The following is a 27,924-nucleotide window of genomic DNA, read 5'->3' on the forward strand; positions in this document are numbered from 1 at the left end:
GACTGAGGAGGCCCCATCCTTGGACACAGCCAAAATTCACCTGGACAGGGCCTGGAGCAACCTGATCTCCCTGGTCCTGCTTTGTGCATGGTCCTGTACAAGGTGACATCCCAGATTTCCTCCAGACTGAGACACCCTGTGATGCCATTTCTGGCACTATGGGTATTTCCTCTCTATTTGAACTCTTCACTCTGTTCTCACTTTCTAACAAGGCTGTGAGAGGAGAGGTCATGGATATGGAAGACTGTGAACTTACAATACTGACCAACATGCCACTGCAAGTTCTCCTTTGGTGTTCCACAAATGATCAGGCAGGAGGATCTGTGCTGCAGGTGCACCAAGGCCTGTGGGTCCGTACCATCACAGATATTTGGAAGAAAGTTACATGTTTAAGAGCTCGGGATGGGAAGGTTCCTCCACAGTTCTCTATTTTATTACGTGAAACTTCACCAGTGTCTCTGGGAAGACTTCTGACAGCTTGTGCAGCTGCAGGGCAGAGTGCATTTTTCTTCAGTGGCAGAGTACCCTCTAGTGGGAGAGAGCAGGAATTGAAGGTGGAATGGAATGAAGGTGGAAAGGCCTCCTGTGAGTGCCTTTGTAACTCGAGGTTGTTGTTTTTATTTTCTGTTCCGATTTGCAAATAGTCTTACAATCATAGAATCTCCCATGTTGGAAGGGACCCATAAGGATAATCGATTTCAACTCCTGGATCCACAGAGGACCACCCAAAAATCAGACCAGGTGTCTGAGAGTGTTGTCCAAACTCTTCTAGGTGCCATGACCACTGCCCTGAAGAGCCTGTTCCAGCGCTCACCAACCCCCTCAGTGAAGAACTTTTTCCTGATATCCAAGCTGAAAGTGAAAGCTTGGATATCTTGGACATCCAAGATACAAAGGAGATAGTTAATCCTTCTGCAGGCCAGTGATATCCAGGGCCACAGACACAAACCTACATGCTGCATTTGCTGCCTTCCAGGTTCTTCCTTTGGGCCTGCCTTCACATGTTTGGCTTTGTGCTTCTTGTTCTTCTGGGATCAGAGGAGGACTTCCCTCAGCAGTGTGCCACACACGCGTACCCAGCAGGACTGGTTCGTTAGATGTCTGCAGTTCTCTCTCCAGTAGCAGATAACCTCCCTTTGGGTCACGGAAGATAGTAAAGTAAGGAAGTGCAGCCATTGTATCACACAATGAAATGACCTTACAGAGGCTGTCCAGCAGAGAATGCTGACGGGGCTTCTCAGCTGAACAGGCTCATAAACTGTTGTCACAGTGTCCAGTTGGTTCAGAGCCTGCTGGAGCTGGGGGACCTGTAAGATTTCCCCAGTATAATGCTGGAAGGTAGTACAGGATTTATCCTCAGTGCAGAAGTGCATTTTTCCTAAGAGTAAAAAGTTAGCTCTGGTGATTGAAAAGGAAAAAATAAAAATATGATGAAGTGCACAACAAGGACTCAGAAAACAGGTGGAGAGAAGTAGTCTCAATTTTTCCAGGAAGTCTCACATACTGGCTTTTTTAAAAACATTCCAGTACTGGATGTCTGCATTGCAGATTAATGTGTTGGGTTTTTTTTTCCACTATCGATTGGGTAGAAGTTTAAAAGCACTCTTTTTATTCTTTCTGCTGAAATGACATTAATTGTTCCTTTTGGTCTTAGTAATCATGAAGGGAAGCCCCTTGTGGAGGAAAAACGCTGCCAACTTCAAAAACGAAAAGCTGAGACCAAAGCCAGCCCCACTAACAAGACCCAGATAAAATGCTCAAGTTACCCTTATTTTTAGTGTACCCTTCTCAGGAGTTGAAGGAGGTTCTGTGGGATGGCAGAAACAAATCTTAAAAATTTGTAATGGCGATCTCACCTTTCTTTTGAGATATCCTTCTCCCCCATGATTACCCTGATCTTCTCCTAGTTACCTGTCCCTAGGAAGCTGGAATTCACACTGTATGGGTGCAGGAACATTTGTTCATCTCTGTAATATACAGCATGCTTCTGAGCAGGTCTGTGTAGCCAGTCGTGTACACAGCCCCTGGCTGCCAGGTAGAGAAAAAACCCCTAAATGAAAATTGCGAGGGAGGTGCAAATCATTGAAGCAGAAAGACCAGTGTGTTTCACTGGGAAATGAGAGACAGGAAGAGAATGTGTGATTAGATACTGATATCTTAGACATATCAAAGATGCATGGTGAGCAACGACTCCCACTTCTGTGAAGTCCAACACAAAACATCCTTTTACAGCAAAGATTAAATGTGTCCTCCATTTTACACTATGAGAAGGACACTGAGAACCTGGAGTGTGTCGAGAGAAAGGCAAAGAGGCTGGTGAAGGGTCTGGAGCACAAATCTTATGGGAAGATTGTTCAATCTGGAGAAGAAGAGGCTCAGGGGAGACTTCATCGCTCTCTACAACTGACCTGAAAGGAGGTTGGGGCGAGGTGGATGTCAGTCTCTTCTCTCGGGTAACAACGATAAGACAAGAGGTAATGGCCTTAAGTAGTGCCAGGGGACGTTCAGGTTGGATATTATAAAAAACGTCTCCAGAAGAGTGGTGAGACTGGCACAGGCTGCTCAGGGAGGTGATGGAGTCACTGTCCCTGGAGGCAGTCAAGAACCGTGTGGATGTGGCACTGAGGGACATGGTTAGTGGGCATGGGGGGGATGGGTTGGTGGCTGGACCGAATGATGTTAGTGCTCTTTTCTAATCTTTACGATTCTAAGATAACAGGCAGCGGGTGCTCTGAAACAGGCTGGACTTCCATGTAAAGGTATCCAAGTATTTGTCAGTTTTGGTAGTGTTACTTGAATTTGATGTTTAAGAGGGGTATGTGAATTCACACAAGCAGAGCCAGAGGAATGCTAATCAGCAGCCTAACAGTCTTGATGTGACCTGAAGCAGCTGATATGGCCTCCAAAATTCAGTTCTTTTGTCATTACTGAAATCTCTGTCACTACCACTTGCCTTAGTCTAACCTCTGTTTTCTCTTCCTGTCAAATGACAGCAGCATGCATCAGCTGTACAATATCTTTCTTCCTCAAACCTGTAAAAGTTTCACTGTTTATTGGCACAAACGGTTCCTCTTAGAAGAGGTCACTAGCCTAGAAATCAAGGGTTGAACCAAGAAAGGCATTCACAGCAGAGAGCATCCACTGAGAAGGCAAGGGAAAGATTAAAGACTAGAACTCATTCATGAGAGGAGGGATTTCAGATCTTTTTCACCACCATAGCACTGCAGGTGAAAAAATAAAAGGAGTAGCACAAATAACTCTCCAGATTTTAGGACTAGATAGAATCTCCACCACTTTTGTTCTCATTAACTTCGAAGGCTTTGTCACATTGAAGCATTGGTGTCAGCTCAGCTACCACCTGCTCTGGGAAAGGCGACAGAGATTGCTAAACTGAGCTGGGAGCTTGCAAAAAGAAACAGTTGAAATGACAGCACAGAACAGGGCTCAAAGAGACTTTTGTGTCTTTTTGTTCCATGATGAATATGAAAAGTTTCTATTTTCTGAATTTGCTGGACTGCCTGGAGTACTTTCTGTTTGCCTCTGTCTGCCTTCAGGTTACCTCTGCTTTTTACCTACTACTTCAGAACTACCCTCTCCTTGCTCAGCTCTGTTTTTTGCCCTCTCTTTCAAAGAAGCAGCTCTCCTACTTTCCAGATACTTTCATTATTTCTTAGTTCTTCTTGTAGTTTTGCCAGCCGATTGAGAGAACAAGAAAATGTAGACAAATAGAAAATTGTTCCACCTCAGAAGATGTGAGTTGATGGATGATCTAACGGATGATCTAGTGAGAAATAATCAAGTCCCTTGAATGTCCCCTTTATCTTCATGATGTCCTTGGGATTTCCCTACTTCTGTTGCTTTGTTGGCACAGAGCACTTCTGGATAAACTTGTTTTAAGCAATATAGCCCACAGTTCTCTGGAGTCCCTTCTGAAATCCCCTCAGTTGTGAAGGTAGTAAGTACAGAAGATCCACAAACATGGTTTTCTCATAAGAAAAATCTGTCCGAAGAGTACAGGGATATCAGGCTCAAGCAACAGGAAACAGGATCATTGCTGGAGCCCAAACTTGTTTTGGAGGTCACTCATTCACTACCCAAAACAAAAAAAAAAAAAAAGGAAGATTGACAGGGAATGGCCTCAAGTTGCACCAGGGGAGATTCAGGTTGGATGTTAGGAAAAATTTCTTCTCTGAAAGAGTGGTCAGGTGCTGGAACGGACTACTTAGGGAGGTGGTGGAGTCACCGTCCCTAGAGGTGTTCAAGAAACATTTAGATATGGTACTGAGGGACAAGGGTTAGTGGGGAAATACTGGTGGTAGGTGGACGGTTGGACTGGATGATCTCAGAGGTTTCTTCCAACCTTAGTGATTCTACGATGGAGGAAAATCTGAGTGATTCAAGCCCTTCCCACTGGAGATGTGAGAAAATGTTAAAGAAAGCTGGTGACAGAGCCTGGGCTTTGGTTTGGTTTGGCAAAGGAATGGGCTCTGGTAAATCCAGCATGATGGCAGAGCTGTTTTAACAGTTGCATCCCGCTGGAGGAACCACTGTCTGACCACATTTATCTGTGTCTTAAAAAAAGGAGAGGGTTCGGTTTTAGGTGGATTCACAACCACTCTGATGGTCTGGTGAGGGCAGCTTTGGAAAGGTATTTTGGAAGAGGGGTGAAACTGTGTCAACATCAGTGTTTTTCCCATGAGCAATGATGTTTTAAAATAGGAGGCCTTCTAGATTCTTCTAACAGAAATATGTAAATTGCTATGAATGACCTGTCAACAGAGGTGTGAGCGTGGCGGGGTGTGAAAGCAACAGAAGGAGCAGCAAAGCAGCAAACAGCAGACACAGACGGTGACAAGGGATGCTGTTTCTAACTAATCAAATTGAGAAATGAGCTGTTTTGGTCAGGGCTGGGACAGCGCTCTGCTGGGGGAAAATGCTCCGGTCTAACAGCAGGAGGCCGCCAGCTAGAGTGCGGTGTTCGTGCCGCTCCTGTTAACCGACAGGGTGGAAACAGCGATCACAAAAGCCCATTTCCAATGATATAGAGACATCCAGATGTGAGCTTCTAATCACCAACAAGGAAGGACCCAGAAGACCTTGGGCATCTGTCTTGAAATCACACGCAGAAAGCAAGCTTTGAGCAAAAAGCGACTTTCACAGCTGCGCGGTTTGCGGGGCGTAGCCGGGTAGGGAGCTCCTTTCCGCCGCCCGTCGCGCTGGGCTGTGCAGTGCAGCGGGGCCAGCGCGCTCCCTGCCCGCGAGTGCTCTCGGTGAGTACTCGCCGCTCTCCTGCGGCTTGTGTGCGAGGAACGGGGTGCGGCGCGGGCTTCGGGGAGGTATGGGTGGTGTGGAAGGTGAGTGCGTGCGCGCACGTGGGGCTGAGAGAGAGGAATTCTGCCGTTTGCCCTGCCTGTGGCCAGTGTAGCGGTCCTGGTGTTGCCACGAGCGTGGGAATTGTTATGCGTCAGTTGCTGCAGCCCGTGGGCTGAAGTATGAATAGTTGTTGGTCGGGAAAGGGTATTAAAAGGGCAGAGCGGGACCAACAGTAGCAGGGCTCTGACAGAGTGGCTGTTAGTATTATGGCTGTATGGGTGCAGGTGGATTTACTTGGGGTGAGTAGGGCTTAAAGAAAGATTTGCTTTCTGCTCTGTCTGTCTTACGTGCTTCCATGCTAGGATGGGCGGTGAGCGAAAGGGGCTGCTTGTGACCCAGAAAAGCTATTCAATATGCTGGTTCCTCATTATGCATCTTGTGTTGACGCTGAACAGGAGCAATGGCATGTTAATGACTTTACTAGGTATCAAAGCAAAGAGAGAGATGAATGTTACTGAAAAGGTGCTTTCCTGCAGGCACAGTGCTCCTTTTTCTGCTAATAAACACTTCTGTAACTTGCATCGACAGGGCCCGAGGGAACGGCATGGAACTGTGTCAAGGGAGGGGCAGGTTGGGGTTAGGGACAGGTTCTGCACCAGAGGGCGGTGGGCACAGCCCCAAGTGCCAGAGTTCAAGGGGAGGTTGGACACCACTCTCGGACATAGGGTTTGGATGTTTGGTGGTGCTGTCTGGAGCCGCGAGCTGGACTCACTGATGGTTATGGATCTCTTTCAACTCGGGATATTCTGTGATTCTATGAATTCTCTCTCTGATTTGCTGCTTTTTGCATGTTTTTAGGAATATCTGGTCATCTTAGGGAGGTGCTGAAGTATCTGAATGTGCTCTGTCACATGGCAAATAAGTTATTCATTGAGCTTGTTGCTGATGCAGACATCTTGTTTCTGATTTCTTGGTTTTACACAGCTTGGCATCACCATTCAGACATTCTTACAGACCAAAACTTGGTCTGTTAGCACAGTGGGTTTGAAATGCATGGAATTTGCTCTCAAATAGAATGTTCTGTCCTTTTCATTTATGTATTTATTCATTGGCCTTCCTTTTTTTAAAGCCATGTGACAACATAGAAAATGCTTTACAGTTTCTCTGTTCTGTTTTTTTTGCATGTTATGAAAATCTTACAGCAGTTGAAACTTGTTTGCGTTCTTGATAGAAGATACTCCCAAGAAGCATCAGCTGGTTTTGCAGACATTGGCAAGAAGGTGTACATGATATGTGTTGTGGATATATTTTTTGTGAAATTACATTTCCATGACACTAGCTACAGTTCCAGGCAGGTCCGCAGTTCAGTTGTATTGTGGCAGTATTACCTGATGGAAGTAATAGGAACAAATCAAAAGCTGTCTGCTAAGGAAAGTGGCGAAGCAACCTTGGTTTTGCCCCTCTCCCTTCTCAGAAATATGTTCTGTGTAGGAGGTGCCATATGCCACGTGGGTTCCCCAGTTCATGCAGTTGAAGGTGTTAATGTATGCCTTGATCTCACGAGCTGTCCAGGACAACCAACGTATCACACTCTTAGTCAAACTGCTGGGCACACTGCACAGTTCTCCTCTCAGCGCAGCGCTACAACATCCTTGGATGGATAACGTGCTAATGGATAGACTGTGGCTGTGTGCATGGCTGTGGAGCAAAATCATTGCCTGGGAATGTTACTGGTTACTGGTACCTGGTTACTTTCTGTTGTGATTTTTTTATTATAGACCTTTCTACACAATGAGATGCAGTGAATCTTTTACCTGCTCATGTTGATCTCTGAGCTGCAAGCACCAGGCTTTCAAAAGCATGTCCACATTAAACCTTTTGTTTTCCGTGTGCCAGTTCATCCATGAGCAAATGCTAAATGAAAGAATAAACTGCTGCTTGCAATTCTCTCCATAAATGTGAACCTTTGAAGAACAATCCAGAAAGTTAACAACCTTATAGCTTTCACCTGGCAATTTTTTGCACCTTGACCTTAACTATATTTCAGTTGCGCTACAGGACCTGGAAAACTTATCATCTACCCCAGTAAGTTTGTTTTTCTTAAATGACCAAGCAACCACTAGCATTCACACCAGAATCTGATCTATTATTAAGTCATACGTCTCTCATCATCTTTCTTCAGGTGAAGCAGATACTCTCTTCCAAAATGACTTTCCAAGCCCTGGTTTTGAGTCTGGTTTGTGTTGTGCTTGGAAAGGCGAAAGGTAAGTTGAATTTCCTTACATCTGCCTACAAATGGCTGGAGAATTGGTTTCTGACTCCTAAGCCTTCACCAGTCAGAGTAAAGAGCACAAATACTTGAAATACAGATCGCTGGTGCCATCTGACACATATTAGACTGCTGAGGCATAGACTTGGAGCTGGCAGATGTGACACAAGATCTTCTGGAACAGCATTTGGAGATTGGGACATGCAGCATCCCATGTCTATGGCACTGGATACCTTTGTTCATTGGAGTTAAGAGCTTCCCGTACTGGATCCTGTCCTCTGGAACAAATTACAATCTTTTTTCTTTCCATCTCTCTCAAATACTCCACAAACTCTGAAGCTATATAGTCCAGAATTGTCTTCAGCTAGATTTGCCCTTCGGTTCTCTGAGAATGGATTTGTATGCACCTCCTTTCTGCATTCAATCTTCCCCCGGCTTTTAGGAAGTAAAAATTTTTCGTGACTCCACTGAGACTGGGAAGGCATGATTTGGTGTAATAAAACTGAGGTGGGAGTGTGCAGGGATGGGTATGAAAATAAATACATCTTTTATGTAGTTTGGAAGGAGCTAGATCCTCATCTATAAATCAGCATAACTTGATCTCTGTGATGATGCAGGAGGAAGACTTTTGGGCAGAGGAAGCCCACGTAGAAATAATGCTTTAGCTGATGGCATTGCTAAATCTGTGGGTAATCCTGGGTTTAGAATAGTGTCAGGCTTCTGCACACTTGTAATATTTGCCTGTTTCACTATTTCATGTTGCCACAGTGGATACGCAGCCTGAGCAAAGAACGGTGAAGGTGGGTGACAGCGTGACTCTCAGCTGTTCCCTGACAGAGCCCAAGGACGTCCTGCAAGTGACATGGCAGAAAGACTCTGTAAAATCACAAAATAACATAGCTACCTACAGCAAGTCAGTAGGATTAAAGATTCAGAAGCCCTACCAAGACCGGATGAATTTCACCAGCCTGATGCTCAACAACACAAGCATCACTTTCTGGAGCGTGAGAATAAATGACACAGGGTGTTACTTATGCTTGTTCAACACCTTCCCTTTCGGCTCCTTTTCGGGACGTTCTTGCCTAGTAGTCTACGGTGAGATTCTCTGCAAGGATATGTCTCCAGTAGAAAGAGATGGGTTTTCTCACCCACAGCATTTCCTTCAGAGGACTTAGAAACTGCAGTGGTAGGAGTATCCCTTGGTGGAGGATGGTTTAGAAGTAGAGCTTTATTGCTGCGAGCAAAACTTTTTGGTGTTGTATTCAAGCCTGTCATGGTGGGCGTGGTGCTGGGCTGTCCTTATTTGCTGTTCTGTGAGCAACAGCTAAAAAGTGAGGAGTGAAATCTTCGTAAGCCCTAAGCAGTTCCATCTGGGATGTGAGTTGGCCAACACTGCTGCGGGTTCCTTTTGTTACTGATTACATCCCCAGCACTGTGAGCTGCCCTGTTTTTCTTAACAAATCATTGCAAAACCTGGACTTTTGAGTAAGATGAAACCTTTGGGGTATATCACTTCAGTGTAACAGGGGGAGCATTGAGTCGGGGGGGATGATAGCCCAACATTGTTACTGTGCCATGGGGCACTGTGAGAATCCAGCGAGCTTTGCTCTGATTGATGATGGTTCATCTGCCATTACTTCTGCTGGCCAGGTGCTCCATGTGGTGACGGATTGTCTTGTTTGTGTCTCGGAAGGTCTCAACGCATCTATCCACTACAACATTTCGGAAGGTCATCTGATAGCCACCTGTAGGGCTGTTGGCTTCCCAGAGCCCACCATCAGCTGGAACAACGTATTCAATTATACTCCTACACAGGAGAAGTTCACATACGATAATGGGGTCGTGTCCATCACCAGTCAACTGAAGGTCTATGACTCTCACAATATCAGCAAGGAGGACTTGACCTGCAGAGTAAGCAACGGGAGTGAAGAAATGGAATTGCCCATAAGTATGAAAAAAAGTAGGTGATTGAGATAAGGCCCTTGTTAGTGTTACCTTGGCCTCTGTATTTTGTGTGGTTGGATAGGAGTCTGCTGGGAAAGAGAGAGTGAAATGACTGTGCACCAGAGGAGGAGGAAGGGAACCGTGCTGTGCACTGTGGGTGGCTAAATAAACGTTGAAGTGGAAGTTTTGAAATTAATAACAAATTCTCTATTAGCAGCAATTAATCAAATGTTTCAGTTAAACTTATTACAGGTTTTGCTGATACTGCATTCAGTTAACCTGTGCGGTATGTTTTAGCTTCTCTGACATTTTTGCTAAGAGACATGTGTGTTACAGTAATGATCAAGGAGGAACGGTATTTCCGGGCAGATAGGAAGGTGATCAGTTGACGATGCTTATAGTGATGTTATAAGGCAATCTTAAATGCAGCAATGTAACTTCTGAATACCTGGTAGCGCTGGTTTAATTCTTCTTCCAACATTCTGTTCTGCTGGAAAGGTTTCAGCTCCAGTTCTATGGGTGAGAAGTAGGAACTTGAAAAGCTGAAGTGCCAGCCTCAGTTCACAGAGGAGCGCTGACATAGGTGGATTAAAATCCACGTGTGCCCAAATCCAGAGCCTTAAAGGGAAGATCACTTTTCTACTTTGGAAATTAGAAAAACAGGAAGGGCAGATTTGCACCATGGGTTAGTTCCCGTATTACATGCTTGAGATATCATTGCTATACGGAAAATAGTAAAGAATAACATAGGACTTTTATCTTCTCTCTGAAATTTCAAAAGGAAATTAGTCCTTAATTCCGAGTGACACTAATTGCAGAATAGTAATAAATTTTTTGTCCTGTCTTGAATGCAATTATTATTTTGTTTTGGCCTTTTAAAAATGTGTACGTCTGAAAGCAGGAAATAGATATTGCTGTTATTCCTTGCTATGAGAGTGAAAAGCCCAACAATAGCTTGTTAGTTTGGCAATCTTTCATAGTTTAGAGAAGGAGAAATTCAAATGAATAGCTCAACATAGCTGTGTTAAAAGACTTGATATTTTTCGCTTGATTTGAATAACTTTTAGTTCAGTATGTTTTCTCAGTGTTATCACTGAGCACTGAATTGGGTCTACATGTTATTATTTTGATTAATGGCTATCAGATCACGTGTCTGATACCTAACCAGAGGGGGATGTTTGCACTAGAATGTTGTTTGGTACTTCTCACAGGCATCAGAACACATCTGCCTTCTTTTCTGAAAGTTAATTTATCCTTTGCAGCAGTGTTCTATGTTTAACAGTGGAAGAAATATCTTTTATTTTACAAACAAAACTTCAGATTCTGAATGAACAAAGGAACACTTTAGAAAGTGTTAGGTCATGAAATTCTACTTGTGTATGTATCCCAACTATTGTATTGACGTCTTCTGGAAATCAACAGGCAAATATCTTTATCTTTGAAGATAAACACACTCTCTTCTGAGCAATTGCTGCTTATATGTAGCTTAGCCAAAGCTTTTTGCAAAATCTTGATAAAGAGCTGTTCTTATTAAACAGGTGTTTCTCTTAGCTTTTTTTTTTTCCTCATTTTCTTGGATAAATTAGCTTTGTTTCTTGTGTTTTTCTTCCTTTTTTTTTTTTTTTTTTTATTCTTGTCCTTTGCAGAAGAGGGATTCAGGATCTTGGGGTTGGCTATTGCTGTGACTATTTTACTTGTCATCTTGGTCCTGGTTCTGATTGCACTGCGTTGGAGGAAGAAGATATGTAAGAGGAGTTGAAGTGGTGAGTTTCTGTGGTGTAGAAACCAATGCTTTTCATAGAGCCATAATAAGGTCTTGCTGTCAGCAGGGAAGACTGAAACTTTGCTGAGCTATCGTTGAGGAGAATGGGCAGCCATATCACCAAACTTTACAATGTGTTTACAGTTCAATCAAATTTGCCTCAGTTGCATGTGATTTCAAGAGGTGTTTCCCAGTGTTATCACTGAGGAACAATACAAGAGTACAAGTTAGGAGGGGAGGATACAGGCAGAGCAAGACATACTGCTTATATTTTGCTTTCTGATGGAAGTCTCTTTGAAAGTAAGAATTTCAACAGTTTTCCTAGTTGTCACAGAGGGACAACAAAGAATTGAATGCTTGTCTGCTCAGAGAATTTTTGGCAGGACACTGATGAGAAAACAGCTCATGCAGAGTTTTGTGCTCTCAAGGCATGGCTATTTTCTAGTCACAGTACCTTGATGCATTTTAAGACACAGTGTGGGATGATGGAGAAGATAGCTTGAACTTGGTGTGTGAATCTGATTCCTAATGCTGAGTAAAGGAGATACTGCAGTCAGTACAGTATGCCTGTAGGTGTGATGACCTGATAACGAATAAACTCAACTCTAGGCTTCTCTACTAGTAACAAGATAGGAAGGGAGAAATAACAGAAAGGGGAAAAAGACTTCAAAAATCACATAAGTTTGGTCATTGCAAATTTTGCTTTTGCATCACAAGATCAGAATGTTGTGCTTGGCTTTAATTCTATGAGTATGTTTAGAAATGCTTTCAGAAGCCAGCACATGTTAACTCGGTTCGTTCTTCAGTGTTTAGACACTTGCTTTGTGATGATAATGTGATATATATCTTAAAGAGGCGCTTCCGGGAATATCAGACCTGTGTTTTGTGAACCTGGACCTACAGAGCTTACTGTGAGGTGGGGGGTAGCCTAGTAGATCTGCTACTGCCATGGACACAAAACTTCATTGAGGAAAAAAGAAAAATGAATGCTTTTTAGACCCCTTGTACAACTTCTTAGTTGTACAAGGTGTGTGAGCTCTACATCATCTCTATAAACAATTCAGAAGAGGAAATTTTCTGACCAACCTGGAAATGAAAGGACGAGGAGTTAGTTCTGTATTTTGGTTCTGTTTCTGAGGGATCAGAAAGAAAAGATGGGATGGTTGTGGGAAAGGTGTATCTCTGTTCTAGAACACCCCTTCCAAGCACCAGTGAGCTTGTATGAAGCAGACCTAGGAGGAGACACCCCGAGACAGGGTGACCTGACAGAGGTCTGTTGTCGCCCTATGGAATGGATCGGGGAGTGATGGGGCACAGAGATCTCTGTGCTGTGTGAGGCTGCCTTGTTGCATACGCCGCGTAGAGAACTGCACCCTTATGCTGTGGCTGCAGCGGATGGCTGAGGCAGGAGTGTGTCAGTGAAACATATCTGAGCTGGACCAAGTTGTTTGTGTTTAGATGAAGCTGAAGATACTAACTTACCTCTTGGTGTGATTTTTGGCCTTTGGTTATTAGCAGTTCCCTTCGTGGTTCCAGTGGTGACAGGTAAGGGGACCATTGCAGCAGGCAGCATCGTTAGCTTCACCACAGGTTCCCCATGCCCTACACCATCTGCTGTGCATCAGAGGGGAAATTTACTTCAGCAGCATTTAGCAATTGATGCAAGCTGGTTTCATTAGGGTTTATCAACTGCAGCAAGATTTGGGATCTTCATTTGTTGATGTTCCTTCTCATTTATGATAGGTTTGGTCAACTCCAGTGCCAGGTCGTTTACTTACACAGTGGAGCTGGAAGCCTTACAGTCTCTGTTCTTTTAATGTACTATGCTTTGTTTAGAGTGCGTTACCGCTCACAGCTACCATGTTGTAATGAGGATATCCATTCCATATCCTTACTTCAACTCTCAGGAGCGCACTTCAGACCCTGGTCTGTTTTTGCACTGGCTTGTTTTTTTTTTGGTGGACTGTGAAATCTGTTTATGTTTCTTAAAACACCAAGATTCCTATGAAAGAGAGTAGCATCTTACAGAAAGTTTTTTCTTGTTTTATCCTCTGTTATCCTCAGATCCTGTTGGAATGAGGAATAGTAGCCACACACATACTTCTGAACACGCTTCTAATAACGGCCTGGCGGAGAGCTAAAGTAGCACTGTCTGGAGGATGCCAGTGTCTGAGGCCATTCTCCAGGGCTTCAATACTTCTTTTCATTCCACACTAGATAAAAAGCAAAGCCTTTCCAGTTTTATCAAGATGCTTTTTTTTTTTTTTCCCTTTTCCCTAGAACACTGACTTTTTATCTGTGTGGCTGGGGACTCTGTCAGAGTTTCTCCTTTCTCTTTCTGCTGTTGAGAGTAGAGCTTTTTTTTTGCTTTGCTTTTATTTTTGTTTTCTCCCTTCTCTCATGGCAGACTCTTGAGAATAGAGCGAAGAGCTGAAGCTCAGAGATGATGTCCCATCCCTCAGACACTTGCCTTAGGTACCAGTTACAGAATACATATGTGTTTTTGGTTTTCTGCAAAAACATCCCAAGTGAAACCTCTTCACAAAGCCTTTCACGTGTGTCAAAAAGTCATTTATTTGGAAACAATGAGCAGCTTTGTGGTAAGAGCCGATGCCAGAGCATTGGAAAGCTTGTGTCTTCACCTTCGGCTAAGCACAGAGGCAAACTAGCTGTGCTGTTACTCGATGAAGGGCAAAGAACAGGATGCAGTGAATCACCTTTCCACAGATGTAATGTTGCCCACGCTAGTGGCTTGTCATTGCTACACATCTGTACAAAGCTGGACCTTTTCCTAATTGATTCAGCTAACTGTAGAGTATACCAGCGTCAAGCATTGCAGTTAACAAAGTGGCTCACTGGACTGAAGCAAGATAAAGGCTCTTAGACACAATAGATTCCTGTGGCTCACCTACCTCATACACGTCTCAACCTGTATGCTTTCCTCAGCATGCACTTGTTTTTCCAAGACCTGCAGGATGCTCACGTTTCAGCCTGGCCAGCTGAAGCTTTACAGTCAGTTCTCAGGAGCTAGCAGTCTCCAGGGGGGATTAAATTCCATGCAAAGCATTCTCTGGAGATTTGTGGTTTTCTGGGGGAAGATCTATTTCATATACGCATGTGGATACCAGCGTCGTCGTTTTTTTCTTTTATCATTGGTATCCAAGTAGGAAAAATTGAGCTGCATTGGGTGACAAATGCATGTTTTGCCACATGCAGTGTTTTAGAAACGGTCAAATAGTATATTTATGTTTAAAAAGCTATAGTAACAGGACAAAAATTCTTGGAGTTTGTTATTGAAAGGTATGATGTGACCTAAGAGGCTGAGCAGGAGAGCCTGGAAGAAGAAAACATGAAAGGTCATAGAGGAAAAGTCTAAATCTGATTAAAAAACCTGTTCTGTAGAAAATTTCAGCATGGCAGTGAGTTTCTCTGGTTTGGAAATTGAAACGTCGAAGTTTCCCTTTGTGTGGAAATTTTATGGATTTTAGATTTCATGCAATTATCTACTTTATTAGGTATTAAAATCCTTGTTTCAAAAGTAGCACTGGTCCCCTCACTACAAGAAAGACATTTAAGTCCTAGAGCGTGTTCAGACAAGGGCAATGAAGCTGGTGAACTGGGATTATTCAGTCTGTAGAAGAGGAGGCTCAGGGAAGACCTCATTGCTTGCTACAACTCCCTGAAAGGAGGCTGTGGTGAGGTGGGGGTCGGCCTCTGCTCCCAGGTGACAGTGACAGGACAAGAGGAAATGGCCTTAAGTTGTGCCAGCGGAGGTTCAGGTTGAATATTAGGAAACATTTGTTTTCAGGAAGAGTGGTGAGGCACTGGCACGGGCTGCCCAGGGAGGTGGTGGAGTCGCCATCTCTGCAGGTGTTCAAGAACTCTGTGGATGTGGCTCTGAGGGATGTGGTCAGTGGACATGGTGGGGATGTGTTGGTGGTCGGACTGGATGATCTAAGTGGTCTTTTCCAACCTTGGTGATCGATTCTATGATAAACGTTTGTCAGAACACAGCTAACAAACTTTGAAGAGATGCTTAGCCTTGGTATGCCTGGAATGTTACATGAGTACTATAAAACACAGTGAAGATATCCCTAGAGTACCAACTAGAGATTACTTACTACCCTGAATAGGAGTTAAAGGTTCCTTGATTATTATTTTTTTATTTCTGATGCTGCTGAAAATGATACAGATTCAGCTCTGTTAAGTTGCAAATAATATCTTTGCTGGTCAGCTATAATACGTAGTTAATAAAAATCAAATTTGGGGTGCTGAAGATGTTCCAGAAGGCTGGGAAATATGGAAGTGTTATTATTCAGGAAACTTTACAGGAACAAGCACTTGTACAAACTTTCTATTTTTCTGCCATGCTCTGTTTACAATAAAGAGAAGAACTATTTTTGGAGTATTCTCTAGTTCTTATTAGTTTGTGGGAAGGCTGTGTTTTAGCTTAAGATTATGCAAGTTCTCATTCGATTGGTATGACTTCTTGTTTGTTCAGTCTGCTTTGACTCACAGCTCTGTTTTTTTTTTTATAAGAGTGGCAAAGCTGATAGTTACGAGCAACACAGTGAACAGGTTGGTCTTAAGAGACTTCTCTGAATAGTTTTCCTGAAGTGACAGCAGAATAACAGCCTTTCAGAAGATGCGTAGCCAGCTATGCCCAGGGGAATGGTCTCTGGCTGCTGCTGCTTTCCATGGGGGTGGTTCCTCCAAGGTCAAGTTGGTTCCCTCTCTTGTGGCTTCACTGTGACCAAAAGATTCTATTTGTCCTATTTTGAGTTCCCCAAAACAGGAAAAACATGCAGTGGTATAATTGAAAGTTGTTGAAGCTGCAGTGTTAAAAAAACAAACAAAAAAAGACCCAACAACCAAAATACATTGTAACCAAGAAGACTTAAATAGTCTTAAGAGAAAAACAAGAAGGGCTCATACAAACACTCAAACACTTCAGCAGAAGGGTAATTTCAGGGCCATCATGTGTGGCTGCCCAGAAGGTTTCCTGTAGACACAAATACTTTAGAATGCGAGCAAAGCAAGGGCTGCCTTCTGGGTTTCATGACATAGCTCCTGTTCTGTAGCAAGTCATTTTAAAATTTCTCTGTTTACAAAAGCACACCCAGCAGCACCTTCCAGTCAGCTCCAGACAGACAGCAGTGTATGGGTGCTCTTTCAGAGCATCTCCTGTTTTAATACTCCCTGCTTTCATGGCTATGGGCAGGAGAGCTGGTTCTCTCTCTGTTTCCCATTGTGCTTTCCTGCAGCATGTTCCTTTTGCTGGGGGAGCATGCTCATCATCCTGCCTTTCATCTTGGAGATGAGTGAGCAAGGAGACCTCTCAAAATTGTCCTGCCTTGCTGGACGTTGTATGCCTCGCAGGCATATGATGCTAAAAACAGCCCTCCCTCTACAGAGGCCTTTGCTAGGTATGACTAACAGAGTGTCTGTTCCATGCACCGTATCTGCTTTTATTTCCTCCTTAAATAATTTCCCAGTCCTTCATTCTCCTTTTATGCAAACAATAGAGCATTGTTCATAACCAGAGAATGGCCAGCGTCTGAAAAGTCTGATAAATAGCATTCCCGTGGTCTACGTGAAATGTCTTCTGGCTGCTTCAATTTCTCGTTCTTTGGTGATCAGTTTTAAATTCTGGAATGGTTTTCCTTTTAAAAAAATACTTTAGATGTAGATAGTGTTATTGGAGATGGAAACTTTTCTTACTCCTCTACACAAAAAGCAAGGAGGGCAGGGTTTTTATATTTCGTGTCTCTGCTAAATTTGTTAGCTGTCATTTTCTAAGTAGGTTGCTATGTTGACTTGCCTGTGGTCTCCTTCTGGATAAATTACTTGTCATTGAAACGAGAGCAAATGGCAGGCCAGCCATAAACCCAGCGCATTAAAAACTATGTAATTTTGAATGTTTCTTCCATTGTGATTTTTTCAAGTGTTGTTATATTGCATGTATTTAATAGAGTTGTCTCCTGATTCATAGTCATAGTATGTACGAAGGATATTTTTTCACATGTGCATAAAAATAATACCATAAATTGAGTCTGAAGTATCAGAACTAAATTCTGAAATACAAAACTATTTGTATATTCAACAAAAAACCCTACTTGTATATTATGAATCTAGGAAAGTTGGCTTGCTTTTCACGGTTTATCAGTTTGTTTAGGGTTTTGTTTGTTCCCGACCATGCTGCAATGTTCTGAATTCTGCATTGTGTGTTTGCCATGATTTAAAAAAAAAAACCTTTGGTTTAGTGTAAATCTGTTTAAGATTTACATAGTCTTGTCTTCAGATCAACGTTTTGCAAAGTCTGAAATATCGTTTGAATGGGTATTTATAGTCTTAGTTTAATGAAAAGAAAGAAAAGTGTCATAACTTTTCCTATGCCTTTGGAATTGTATTTGTAGGAAATAGGGAATGCTTTTTTCTTTTTTTTTCTTCCAGTAAATTGTTCCTATAATATGCAAATAGATTAATACTAATCTCGGAAATTTGTCATGCTGTACTCCCTATGTCTTGTTTGGCAATGTCTTCTTATTTATCTTCTTCTGTTTAAACATGCAATAAGGCCTCGCACTCAGTTGCCAATGTAGTCCATCCAAAAAAGAGTGTGGCAGTTCACCACTTACTTTCAAGATACCATATTAAATTTCCAAATGATGCAAGCAAATGAATCTCAAGCCATACTTATTCTGAACCACTCTGGTTCACCCTTTTTCTTTTTCTTTTTCTTTGTTTTCTCAGATTGCAGAGGATTTCCATTCATCTCCTGGATCATTACAGCCTAGCATCCTGAAGTCAACACTAAAAGCAGAGACTTGCCTGACTGGAAAGTAGCATCAGAACCAATGTGCTGAGCTCTCTACACACCATTTTTGTTGCTGAAAGACTACCATGATGTTTGATCTAAACACTACATCACAAGGAGAAGGACCAGAGGGAATGCTCAACCCACTCTTCTGCTGCCAGGAAATGTCTGCTCTGCTCGTGCCGCTCCTGGTACTGCTAGTCTGCAAATGTATTTGCCTTCTTCCCATGGAAGCTGTGAGCAATCTGGGGATCCTCTTCCAGTGCATAACTGCTCTCAGTAAAGAGCTGGGGGGATTATTTTACTAATAGCTTTCTGCAGTGTCACATTTTGCAGCCCAGCATTCATCATTTTCTTCCTGTCATCACCTTTTCTTCTTGTCCAGCTAATGCAACTCTTTTTCCTCACTGTATGTTTCAACAGCTGTATTGCTGAGCTACCTCTAGAGAGATCTGCCGCTGGAGGTCTCAAACCACACCAAATCTGCCAAAATTATTGGTAGAAGGTCAGTAGGTTCCCAGGCAGGTGACAGATGAGAGGCAGTAGCAGCCGTAGTTGGAAAATAAGTGTTTTCAGTTATTTATTTTAGATGACTTTCTTTTGAATCCTGTTTTGGTTTGCTTGTTTGTTAGTTATTTTATTATTTAATATGTAAATGAGGAGAAGATTGAAACAAAGCTGAGTAGTGGAATTATTGTCATACCCTCCTTTCTGTCTGCTTTGCTGTCTTTCTCTCTCTGCCCTTCTGATACAGTGCTGTTAATACCCCAGCCTCTTCTTTGCTTAGTTGTCAAAAAGCATGGGCTGGCCTTCTTGATAGTCCTCATGGTCATCTGATACACTGCTCCATCTCCTGTCTCCATCTCTTCTTGTTGCTTGTATTTCAGCAAAGACAAATTGCTTGGTTGGCCAAAGGCAATTATTCCACAGTTAGACTTTGTCACGTGGAATGTTACACCCTGAGCTAACCGCCCTACGTCAGCTCTGTGTATTTAACGGTGACAGTGGAAAGTTTTACAGAAGCTGAATTTTCTGCTTTGCCATGGTTTTGATGGCAGAGGAAAGCATTGTGTTCCTCTTACAAACTGACACCTGACTACTTCTGCCGCAGGTAAGACTGGAGCACATACCTCTGGCTGTGCCAACTTCATGGACCATTTCACTGACAGAGTGGATGGATGCAGGGGTGCCCGGGTCCTCTGTTAATTTCTGTTCTACTGAGGAGTGCTGATGTTTAAGATCTCGCTCAGTCTTTGTTCTGTCTTAATATTTGTCAGCTCCTCAGGATCACCACCAGTCTTTTGGGTTTAAATAGCATTTGTCTGTGCGTCTGAGCTACTCCATCTCATTAAACATGTAGTGTTTAGGACTGTGCTTCCTCACAGATGTGTGGAAGATGTGCACACAGATGTGTGCGCACAAACCAGCTAAAAAGTCAATTGAGAAGTTTAGCAGGACCTAAACTGCCAGTTTCAGAACAGTTATTTGTTCTGTAGAAGTCCAGCCAGAGTAATGACTTACAGAGTGGCTGCCTCTCTAGGGCCAGTAATTGCATGTGCTTATGTCTGTGTGTATCATTGACCACATGAGGGCTGATGTTTGCTGTGCAGGTGCAGTATGAGTTATTTATCTGTATAAATAACTCCAATAAGTAAATTTACTTTTTTTGGTAAAAATATTTGATCCAGTTCAATCACCAGCTGGTCCATAATTTTCTGCTTATAGATTTGCAATACCAGAAATGCTTTGTTCTAAATTGGAATTTTTTTTAATAGTTTAAATTTGTACTTTCCTTACTTTCTATACAGAAAGTGGGATTACAGGACAATTTTAAGGTTGTTTTTCAATTATTTTTTTCAAGTAAAGTAAGTTTTGAGATGAATTTACATAAGTATTTTTGATCTCAGCACCTGCAATTTACTTCAGATTTGAAAATAGCACCTGCAATTTACTTCAGATTTGAGAATAGCTGTAAGCAATCATCTGATTTTTTTAAATACATATTTTAGTGGTGTTATGTGTCTCATGTTTATTGCTGAATTATTATCTATTTAAAATTGCTTTCTTTACTGATGTACTGACTGCCCTGTTTTGTGTATTTGCCTTTACCAAAGAGAAGTGTAATAAAGAAACTTTGAAAGTGAGGCCACGTAATTCTTACTATTTGTAACTAGTACCCGCAGCGTGTGTGGGTCTTTGTAAATGGAGCTGAGTAGTGCTCAGGGTGAGAGAAGCACCATGAGTGAACTTTAACTATGTGAGTAATTCCTTTGGAAAAGGCAGTGGTGGCCTGTTGTGTTCTGAAAGACCTATGACCTTTGAGGTGAATTTTGGAATTGTGAAGGCACGTTTTTTATTGTCGTGGCATCAAGGTTACGTTTTTCTTCTCTCGAAGACGTGGTAGTGAGAAATTTTGCTTCCATCTCCCTAAAGGAGCTCAGAGTTGCAAGGCTAATCCTAGGTCTTGCCATATCAGTGAGGGGCTGCAACTTACTGCCTGCCTGAGCTCCACCAGTTGGTGGAATGGAAGAGGCATTGGTCTCCAGAGATTTGGGAACGCAACATAAACTCCCACTTCTGTTGTTCATTTGCTCCTGGAGGCTTCAGAAGAGCTTCCTACCAGATGCTGTCCAGAACTGCCAGTCTCACTGGCTCACTCGTGCGCAGCAGTGAGAGTTGGTTAGTTTCTCCTCCTGGGAATCTGCCCCTGAGGCCAGACAGGTCACGGTCTGTTTCCCAGAAAGAGCAGATTTTCCCATGCAGAACAGCAGAAGGGCTGCACACTACAGCCTGGGAGCTGCTGTTGGATCTGCTCAGGTGTTGTTTGGCCCACCAGTTGTGCTCATGGCGTAGGGTAGGAACTAAGCAACTGGGACTGCAGGGTGAAATGACCATAGGGAAACTAGACAGGTCACACTTCTCAAAAGTTAACAAATGCCGAACAGCAGCCTTCCTCGGAGAAACCCCAAGGTTGTCTATAAAGTTGCTTTTTATGGCTGTCAGCCCATTTCTCAGAACCTGTGGAGACATTTACTTTTATTCTGAAGCCACAGTGAATTTTGTTCCTACAGCTGTGTCCTCTTTGTGTGCTTTTGTCTCTGGCATGCTCAATGATGCTACTATTCTAAATGTTTAACTGTGCTAACAGAAGAGACAGGAAGGTGTGGGCAGTGCTAGATATAACAATGTCCATGTGTGACCGTGATGATGGAAACAGTAAAGCAGGCAGAGCTTGGCTACTAGGAAAGAGAGTTAGTGAAAAGAAAGTATCACTTCTGTTGATAGTATTGGGTTTTTATTCTTGTTCTACCACACTGACCACTAGCTCGAGGTCAGGCCAGCTGCTCCAGCTGCCTCTGAATCTGTGACTGTACACCTGGATTTTGCCTGTACCCAAACATCATCTTTCACTGATCCATGAACTTTATTTCTGCCTAATGTAGTTCCATTTTCCAAGTCTGAAAAATAGACATTCTAGATGCTTCCATGTATCTTCTTCCCTGTTCTGTCGCCCGATGTGCTAATTAATTGAAATGCCATTTGCTTTGCAAGTGTGCTAGCAGCTGTCCTTCTCAGTCTTCAGCATAACAAGATGTTACGCTGAACAGGAGGAAATGGAGGATAATTTTAGAAGCTAAGAGGATGTATGGTTTTTTTTTGTCTGGATTTTTTTTTCTTAAAATAGGCTGAAGTTAGCTGGAGAATTGGCACTGGACAAGAATGTGCCTGTTGACAAGCAGTGTTTAACACTCAAAAAGGCTTTTGAGCTGAAAGAACATGAATGTGAATTTCTGGCATTGTGTGTAGAGAGCAGCGTTCACTTTCTGTGCGTGGACAGACAGTCCGTGGCTGTCCCGTCTCAGGGACCTTGTGCCATTTTTCATTCTGAATGAGATGCTGCTATTTCCAAGGTTCCAATCTTGTGCAGTTCAGCTGAAAAACATCAGTCTTCTGCAGATCTTTCTGTGTAGGAGCCACCTAATGGCTCATTGGTGTGTTGGAAGAAGCTCACTTTGCTGGTTTTCTGGTGCATTTGGAAGCTCTCTAGTGTGGTGTCGGTGCCTCCTGGCACCCAGCAACTCTGCCTGCAAGAAGGAAGCCCGATCCCCTGAATGTGCAGAACTGAGTTGCAAAGAGCAGGCGGCAGCCTGAACTGCTAATCAGGGTTTCCTTAAGGAAATAGAGGAGTTAGATTTCCTTGCTAATTGCACTTTAGTAAATCATTTCTAGAACACAATGTATTTCAGTGTCATAGTCTGATAAAAGAAGGAAGTGGGGATTTCCGACTGCTGACTTACGAGGGGAGTTAAGCAGCACAGGTCACTTCTTGCTAGGTGAAGCATCTGCCAAGCAGGTTGCAGGCAGACTAGGGGGAAGTGGAGGTGACTGTCCTCCCCTGGGGCTGCCTGAGCGTCCTGTCAGGACTCACGGAAAAGAAAATGTGCAGCTGTGGGTCTGATGGAGCACTGTGACCTGTGCTCCACTGGGGAGGAAAAGGGAAGCATGCACTCTCAGCTATTGCACTGACGTTAAGCTTGATTTATGTCAAGTAGCTGGGGATTTCTGCTAACTGATTTTTACTTGGAGTGACAGTTACTGGCACAGTTCTGCCTTCTTTACTGGCAGTACAGAAGAAGAAGATTAAAAAGTAAGTACAAAATCCTCTTTGTATGGTTTGTTTCCTTGCTGCACTCAACAGGTTGCAAGTGCTCTTTGTGCCCTGCAAACAATGGTAGGAAAATGCACCAAGCTTTGATGGACACATTTCAGAGTATCTTCTCAGACATCTAAGAAGATATAGCAATGGGAAGTGCCTGGATGTGAGAGAAACTTGGCGTATTTTCTTGGCAGCCCTGAGCATCCCAGCACTATGGGTTACTTGCCTTTTGTCTATGGCTGTATCCGTGGTTTGCAGGAGGTGAGGTGATTCCTGTGTGTTCCCGCCCAAAAACTCAGTTTAGCACTCTTTGTAGCTAAGATAGCAAAACCTGACCCCTCCCATATCAAGCTTTAAAAGAAAAGAAGTGAGTGCTAAGTGATGGAGAGCCACTGGCCTTAGCTGCTCTGTTCCATGTGAAGTTTGAGCTCTCGGGAGTCTTCAGACTGTGCTGTGCAGGACAAATCTGTTTAAGAAACTTCAATCTAATGTTGAATTTGGGCAGGATAAAACTCCTTGCTAAGCTTGGTCCTTAAATGTCAATGTGGATATGTTTTTAAGTGTTTATTTTTGTCATGTAAGCAACAGTGTGCAGAAAGGCCTCCTATCTATGGAAAAATCCCTCTGTTCTCACAGGAATGGGAGCTACGCCTCTGCCAGACAAAAATGTATTTTCCTCTGTCCTTTCCAGCACAGTGGTACTTGTCAATCTATTGAGTGCAAAGAGTGGAGGGGCACAACTAGCCAAAGAAAGCAACAAGCGCACCACAGTATCTAGAAAATTGTTATGCTGAACAATATGCAGGGGAAAAAGGGTCATTTGAGAAGATCAGGCATGGAAATCTCAAATAGTATGAGTAGCTGACTTCACTGATTAGGGCAGACTTCTGGTTTCCTGGGAGCACTCCTCAGGACATTTCCTGTTGTCTTTAAAGTGAAGTTTCTGCTATGAGGTCTCTCTTCCTCAGTCTTTTTTATATTAGCTGAAATACCAGTATTTTAATAGAAGAAAGGAGATACTCCTAGAAACTGCACAATTGCCCTTCCCTTCCCCTACCCTCCCCTTCTCTTCCCTCCCTCTTTTTAGGAGGATAAGTGGTAAACAATAGGCATGAAATATTTTCTGTTGTCCTAATTTGATTCGTGCAGATGTTATGACAATTTCTTCAACAGCACCTACAAATCTGGGTGGATTTACACCACCCCTGGGATAATGAAAGTAGACTTAACTTCACACCCTTGCTTCATTTGCATCTATTATGTATGGAAAGGCTGTTTTGCTGGTGTATGTACAATCCAGTCCATTACAGAATGGATTTGGGCAGGTACAGCTTTCATATGTGGTGCTGATATGCTTTTGTTAATCATTCCTTCTGCAACCTTTGAGAGGTAGTTTTCAGCTATGTTTGAAATTTACAAGCATTTGTGCTCTTTTGAGAAAACATTTAGCTTGGAGTTCTTTCTCACAGAGGAAATGCCTCTGAACAGGCATTCATGAGAAGCAGGGTTGTTAATGCAGCCGTTGTCCCTAAACACTGTCTGTCTTCGTAGAGATGTTGTATGATTTAGATGTTTACAAATCGTTCTTCTCTTCTGGCATGCACATATATGGTATGTATGAATGTATTTATTTTCAAAACCAAGCATTTATAGTCATCTTTTTACATTATAAATAGCAGGTCAAAAAAGAAACAGTACTTCATCATCTTTGCTGCCAGAAGTTTGCTTCCAAAGGCAGGATAAAAGCAAAAATTTGCAACTTTTGCCTTTCCCACTGAAATGATGGAGAGAACCTTCAGTGCTAGTTATGAGTATTTTGTGGGAAGTATTTCAAGGTTTGATAGATCTTTAAGTGTTCCATAATGTTTCATTTTACCATTATAAACGACTATGAAAATGCTTTGTGTTAAAGAATAGTTAGCTTGCAAACAACACTAGGAGTCAGAATTTTACATTACTACTTGGCTGCCTTGATTTGAAGGAAAGCGATTACAGTGATTAAGGTGTCCAACAAACCAAATGAGCTGTGCTGAGACTTCAGGTTGGGACTGAATTTTTTATGAATTTCTTTTTTTTCTCTTGTTATTTCCAAACTAGCAACTATTTAGAAATGGAGTTGCTGCAGTTTCTCTTGGTTGTTAGGAAGAAGAATGATCTGCAAGGATGAGCAGAGAAAAATATCTACATTGCATCCTTAACTTCAGAGTACTGGGTGATGGGCGGTAGTTGCCTTAGGCTTAATAGAGAGGTTTTGAGCCTGCCCTGCATGGCTGGGGTGCCAGAAAACACCGGGCTATTGTCAGAGACTACAGGATGTAGCAAGCATGATTACAGGATTTATAAAGGATTATAGGATTACGGGGAAGTGTTTAACTTTGTCAAGAGAAGCTTAAGGGGCTGATTCTTTGTGTGATTTGACAGGAGTGCAGGTCAGAGGCCAGCTGCAATTCAAGGGACTGTAGGAGAGCCTCTGTCCATGGAGAACCCACACGTGCACAGATTTGGCATGGGGCCTCGTTGGGTTTTGTTTCATGTATGAATTCACCTGTTTCCAGGAGAGCTGAAATTGGACATCAGTGGAGAGGGTAGTCTAGCATTGTGACAGGCTGCCCAGAGAAGTAGTGGTCTCTCCATCCTTGGCGGTATTTAAGAGATGTGCTGATGTGGCACTGAGGGGCGTGGTTTAGCAATGGGACTCAGGCTCTGGAGCATGTCCAGAGAAGGTCAGTGAAGCTGGTGGAGGGTCTGGAGCACAAATCTTATGGGGAGCGGCTGAGGGAACTGGGATTGTTCACTGGAGAAGAGGAGGCTCAGGGGAGACCTCATCATTCTCTGCAATTAACCTGAAAGGAGGTTGTGGTGAGGTGGGTGGTGGCCTCTTCTCTCAGGTAACAGTGACAGGATGAGAGGTAATAGCCTTAAGTTGTGCCAGGGGAGGTTCAGGTTGGATATTATGAGAAACTTGTTCTCTGAAAGAGAGGTGAGGTACTGGAACAGGCTGGTGGAGTCACCGTCCCTGAAGGTGTTCAAGAACCATGTAATGTGGCACTGAGGAACATAGTGAGCGTGGTGGAGATGGGTCGATGGTTGGACTGGTTGATCTAAGTGGTCTTTTCCAACCTAGATAATTCTATGGTTCTGTCTAATGCTGATGTTTTTGCTGATAGACTTTGAAAGAACTCTGACATAACGGAACAGTTAACTTGCTGCCTCTCTGTGTCCCTGTATGCTGGCCCTTGTATTGATTCCAAACAACTTGGTGTTTTTCTGCATTGCAGAAAAGATAGCACAGTGCTTTCTAGTGCATCTAAATTTGTCCTCCTGCTTCTCATCTGCTCTCAGCTCCTTTTAGTGCTCTTACTTGGGACCCTTTCTACATAATAGCTTCTAGGCTGCAGCTTTTATCTCTAGAACAGATTTAGTTCCAAGAAGTAGATTTCTCTCCTCCTTTCCAAGTGCTAACTAATCACTCCCCCTCTAAAGATACGTGCTACCTAAGTGAAAATAGAAAACCTTAAAAGGCACACCAGGAGAAATTTCGCTCCCATTCCACCCATGACATTCATCGATGCTAGCTGAACGTTCCCAGGGACCAAACAGTGGATGTGAGCACAGTGAGGCAGTGGGTGGTGTGTTTCAGCAGTGGTGACAGCGACTGTGGTCGCCTCTGCTGGTGCAGGTTTTTATGAGCACAGCATGCAGGCTTTTGTTTATGGCTGGTGAAAACGCACAGCTAATGGTGGTGACTGCATTGAAAACTAGTGTTTCGTAGCTGAGAATTTGCTCTATCAAACTGTTGTTTTGCTCTTTGTATCTGTTGTAATTTCCATGGAAACAAATAGGCAATTCTCTCAGAGCACCCTATGTATGATTGATTGAAGTAGTAGATTGAAGTAGTGCAGAGCGGGGAAAAAAAACCCACAACCCTAAGAATCATGGCTGTCTGCCCTAACTCCAAAAATAACCAAACAACTCATTTGTCCCATGTGAACAAGAATTAAAACTTCCCACTGAATCTTAATTTTAGCCTATGTTTTCTTTCTGCTTCATAATCTCCACGGAACAAGCTGGCAGCAATCATTGAACTTTGTGCTTCACATCCTGAGTAAGTTCAAACCACTTTCTTCTCACCATGACTTTTTCCCTTCCCAAACAGTTGAGCAGTCTTGCAGGAAGAGGTAAGACTCACCGAACCACAGTTTGCCTTGCTCCCTGTGAGCAATGCTGTTGATAAAACAACCCAGCTCAGACAGGGAGGGTAAAGGCTGAACTGTTGTTTTATTTTTGTAGCAAAACTGATTCTAAATGGTTGATTCCCATCCTTTGTTTTTCCTAAGGATTTCTGGTGGCTGCCATTGATTTCCTACAGGAGGGCGCTGCAAAAGGGAGGATGAGAGGTGGTATATGTGGGGGTGAGTTAGTCACTGAGTTATTTCTCTTAATTTGTAACCTTCACTGCTTGAGCGTCTGAGGATCGCCAGGGAAGAGCAAAATGCGTAGCCTTGAGTTTTAGCTCACAAGAAACAATTAGGAGAGAAAGGGAAGGAGAGCCATAGCGTGCTGTCGGCGTAGGTGAGATGAGAACATGTAGCAACATTAACAGGGCACGTTCACAGACACACAGTCATTGGTTTTCTCCATCTTCTGTGTATCTTGTATCTCCTCTGTTCTTGAGTCTTAACTTTTCTCACTACCCACATACTCGTTCTTTATTTTCCATCTCTTTTTTTATTTTCTTTGAGCTTTTGGCTGTTCACTTGCCATTGCCTCTGTACCCTGTCATGCTCAAAGGTTAGACACAGTGCAATGGAAAGAGCAGCGCATTCTGGCTCCAAATTAAATGCATTTTGGCAGTACTGCTGGGATGCCTATGGATCCTTATGGGCAGATTTCATGCAGCTGTGATTGTGAATGGAAAGGAGTGCTTTGAAGTGAAGAAGGGTGTTGAGGGTCAGAGGAAGGCCTCATGCTGTGTTTTGATCAATGGACAAACAGTCTGTGAAGGTGTGTCCTGTAAACGTCATCACTTTTGTTAACTTATCAGCTCACCTTTTAAATGAGGACTTAGGGGGAAAAATAAAATAACTTTACAGTTAAAAACCCTGAAAGTCTAAGGGAGTCCCATTTTTCCAGTGCCTATTACTGTAAACATGACAATTATA

General features: G+C 43.0%; 1 protein-coding gene across 13 annotated transcripts in view; it reads left to right on the plus strand.

The window, feature by feature from the left end:
- The window catches only part of LOC110400891 (OX-2 membrane glycoprotein-like), a 47,992-nt gene continuing 22,447 nt past the window's right edge, over positions 2,380-27,924 (plus strand). The window contains exons 1-8 of one of the 13 annotated variants that reach the window (XR_002440151.1): positions 5,361-5,612; positions 7,361-7,398; positions 7,496-7,577; positions 8,351-8,677; positions 9,276-9,542; positions 10,051-10,052; positions 11,173-11,289; positions 18,042-20,249. Coding sequence is in view for 10 of the 13 variants with exons in the window: in XM_021401211.1 (XP_021256886.1) it covers positions 5,588-5,612; positions 7,361-7,398; positions 7,496-7,577; positions 8,351-8,677; positions 9,276-9,542; positions 11,173-11,285 (852 nt within the window). In the remaining 3 variants the exon portion in view is untranslated. The other 12 variants (XR_002440145.1, XM_021401266.1, XM_021401275.1 and 9 more) reach the window with 12 other exon arrangements.

Source organism: Numida meleagris, chromosome 1, assembly GCF_002078875.1.
Source record: "Numida meleagris isolate 19003 breed g44 Domestic line chromosome 1, NumMel1.0, whole genome shotgun sequence".
Lineage (NCBI taxonomy): Eukaryota > Metazoa > Chordata > Aves > Galliformes > Numididae > Numida > Numida meleagris.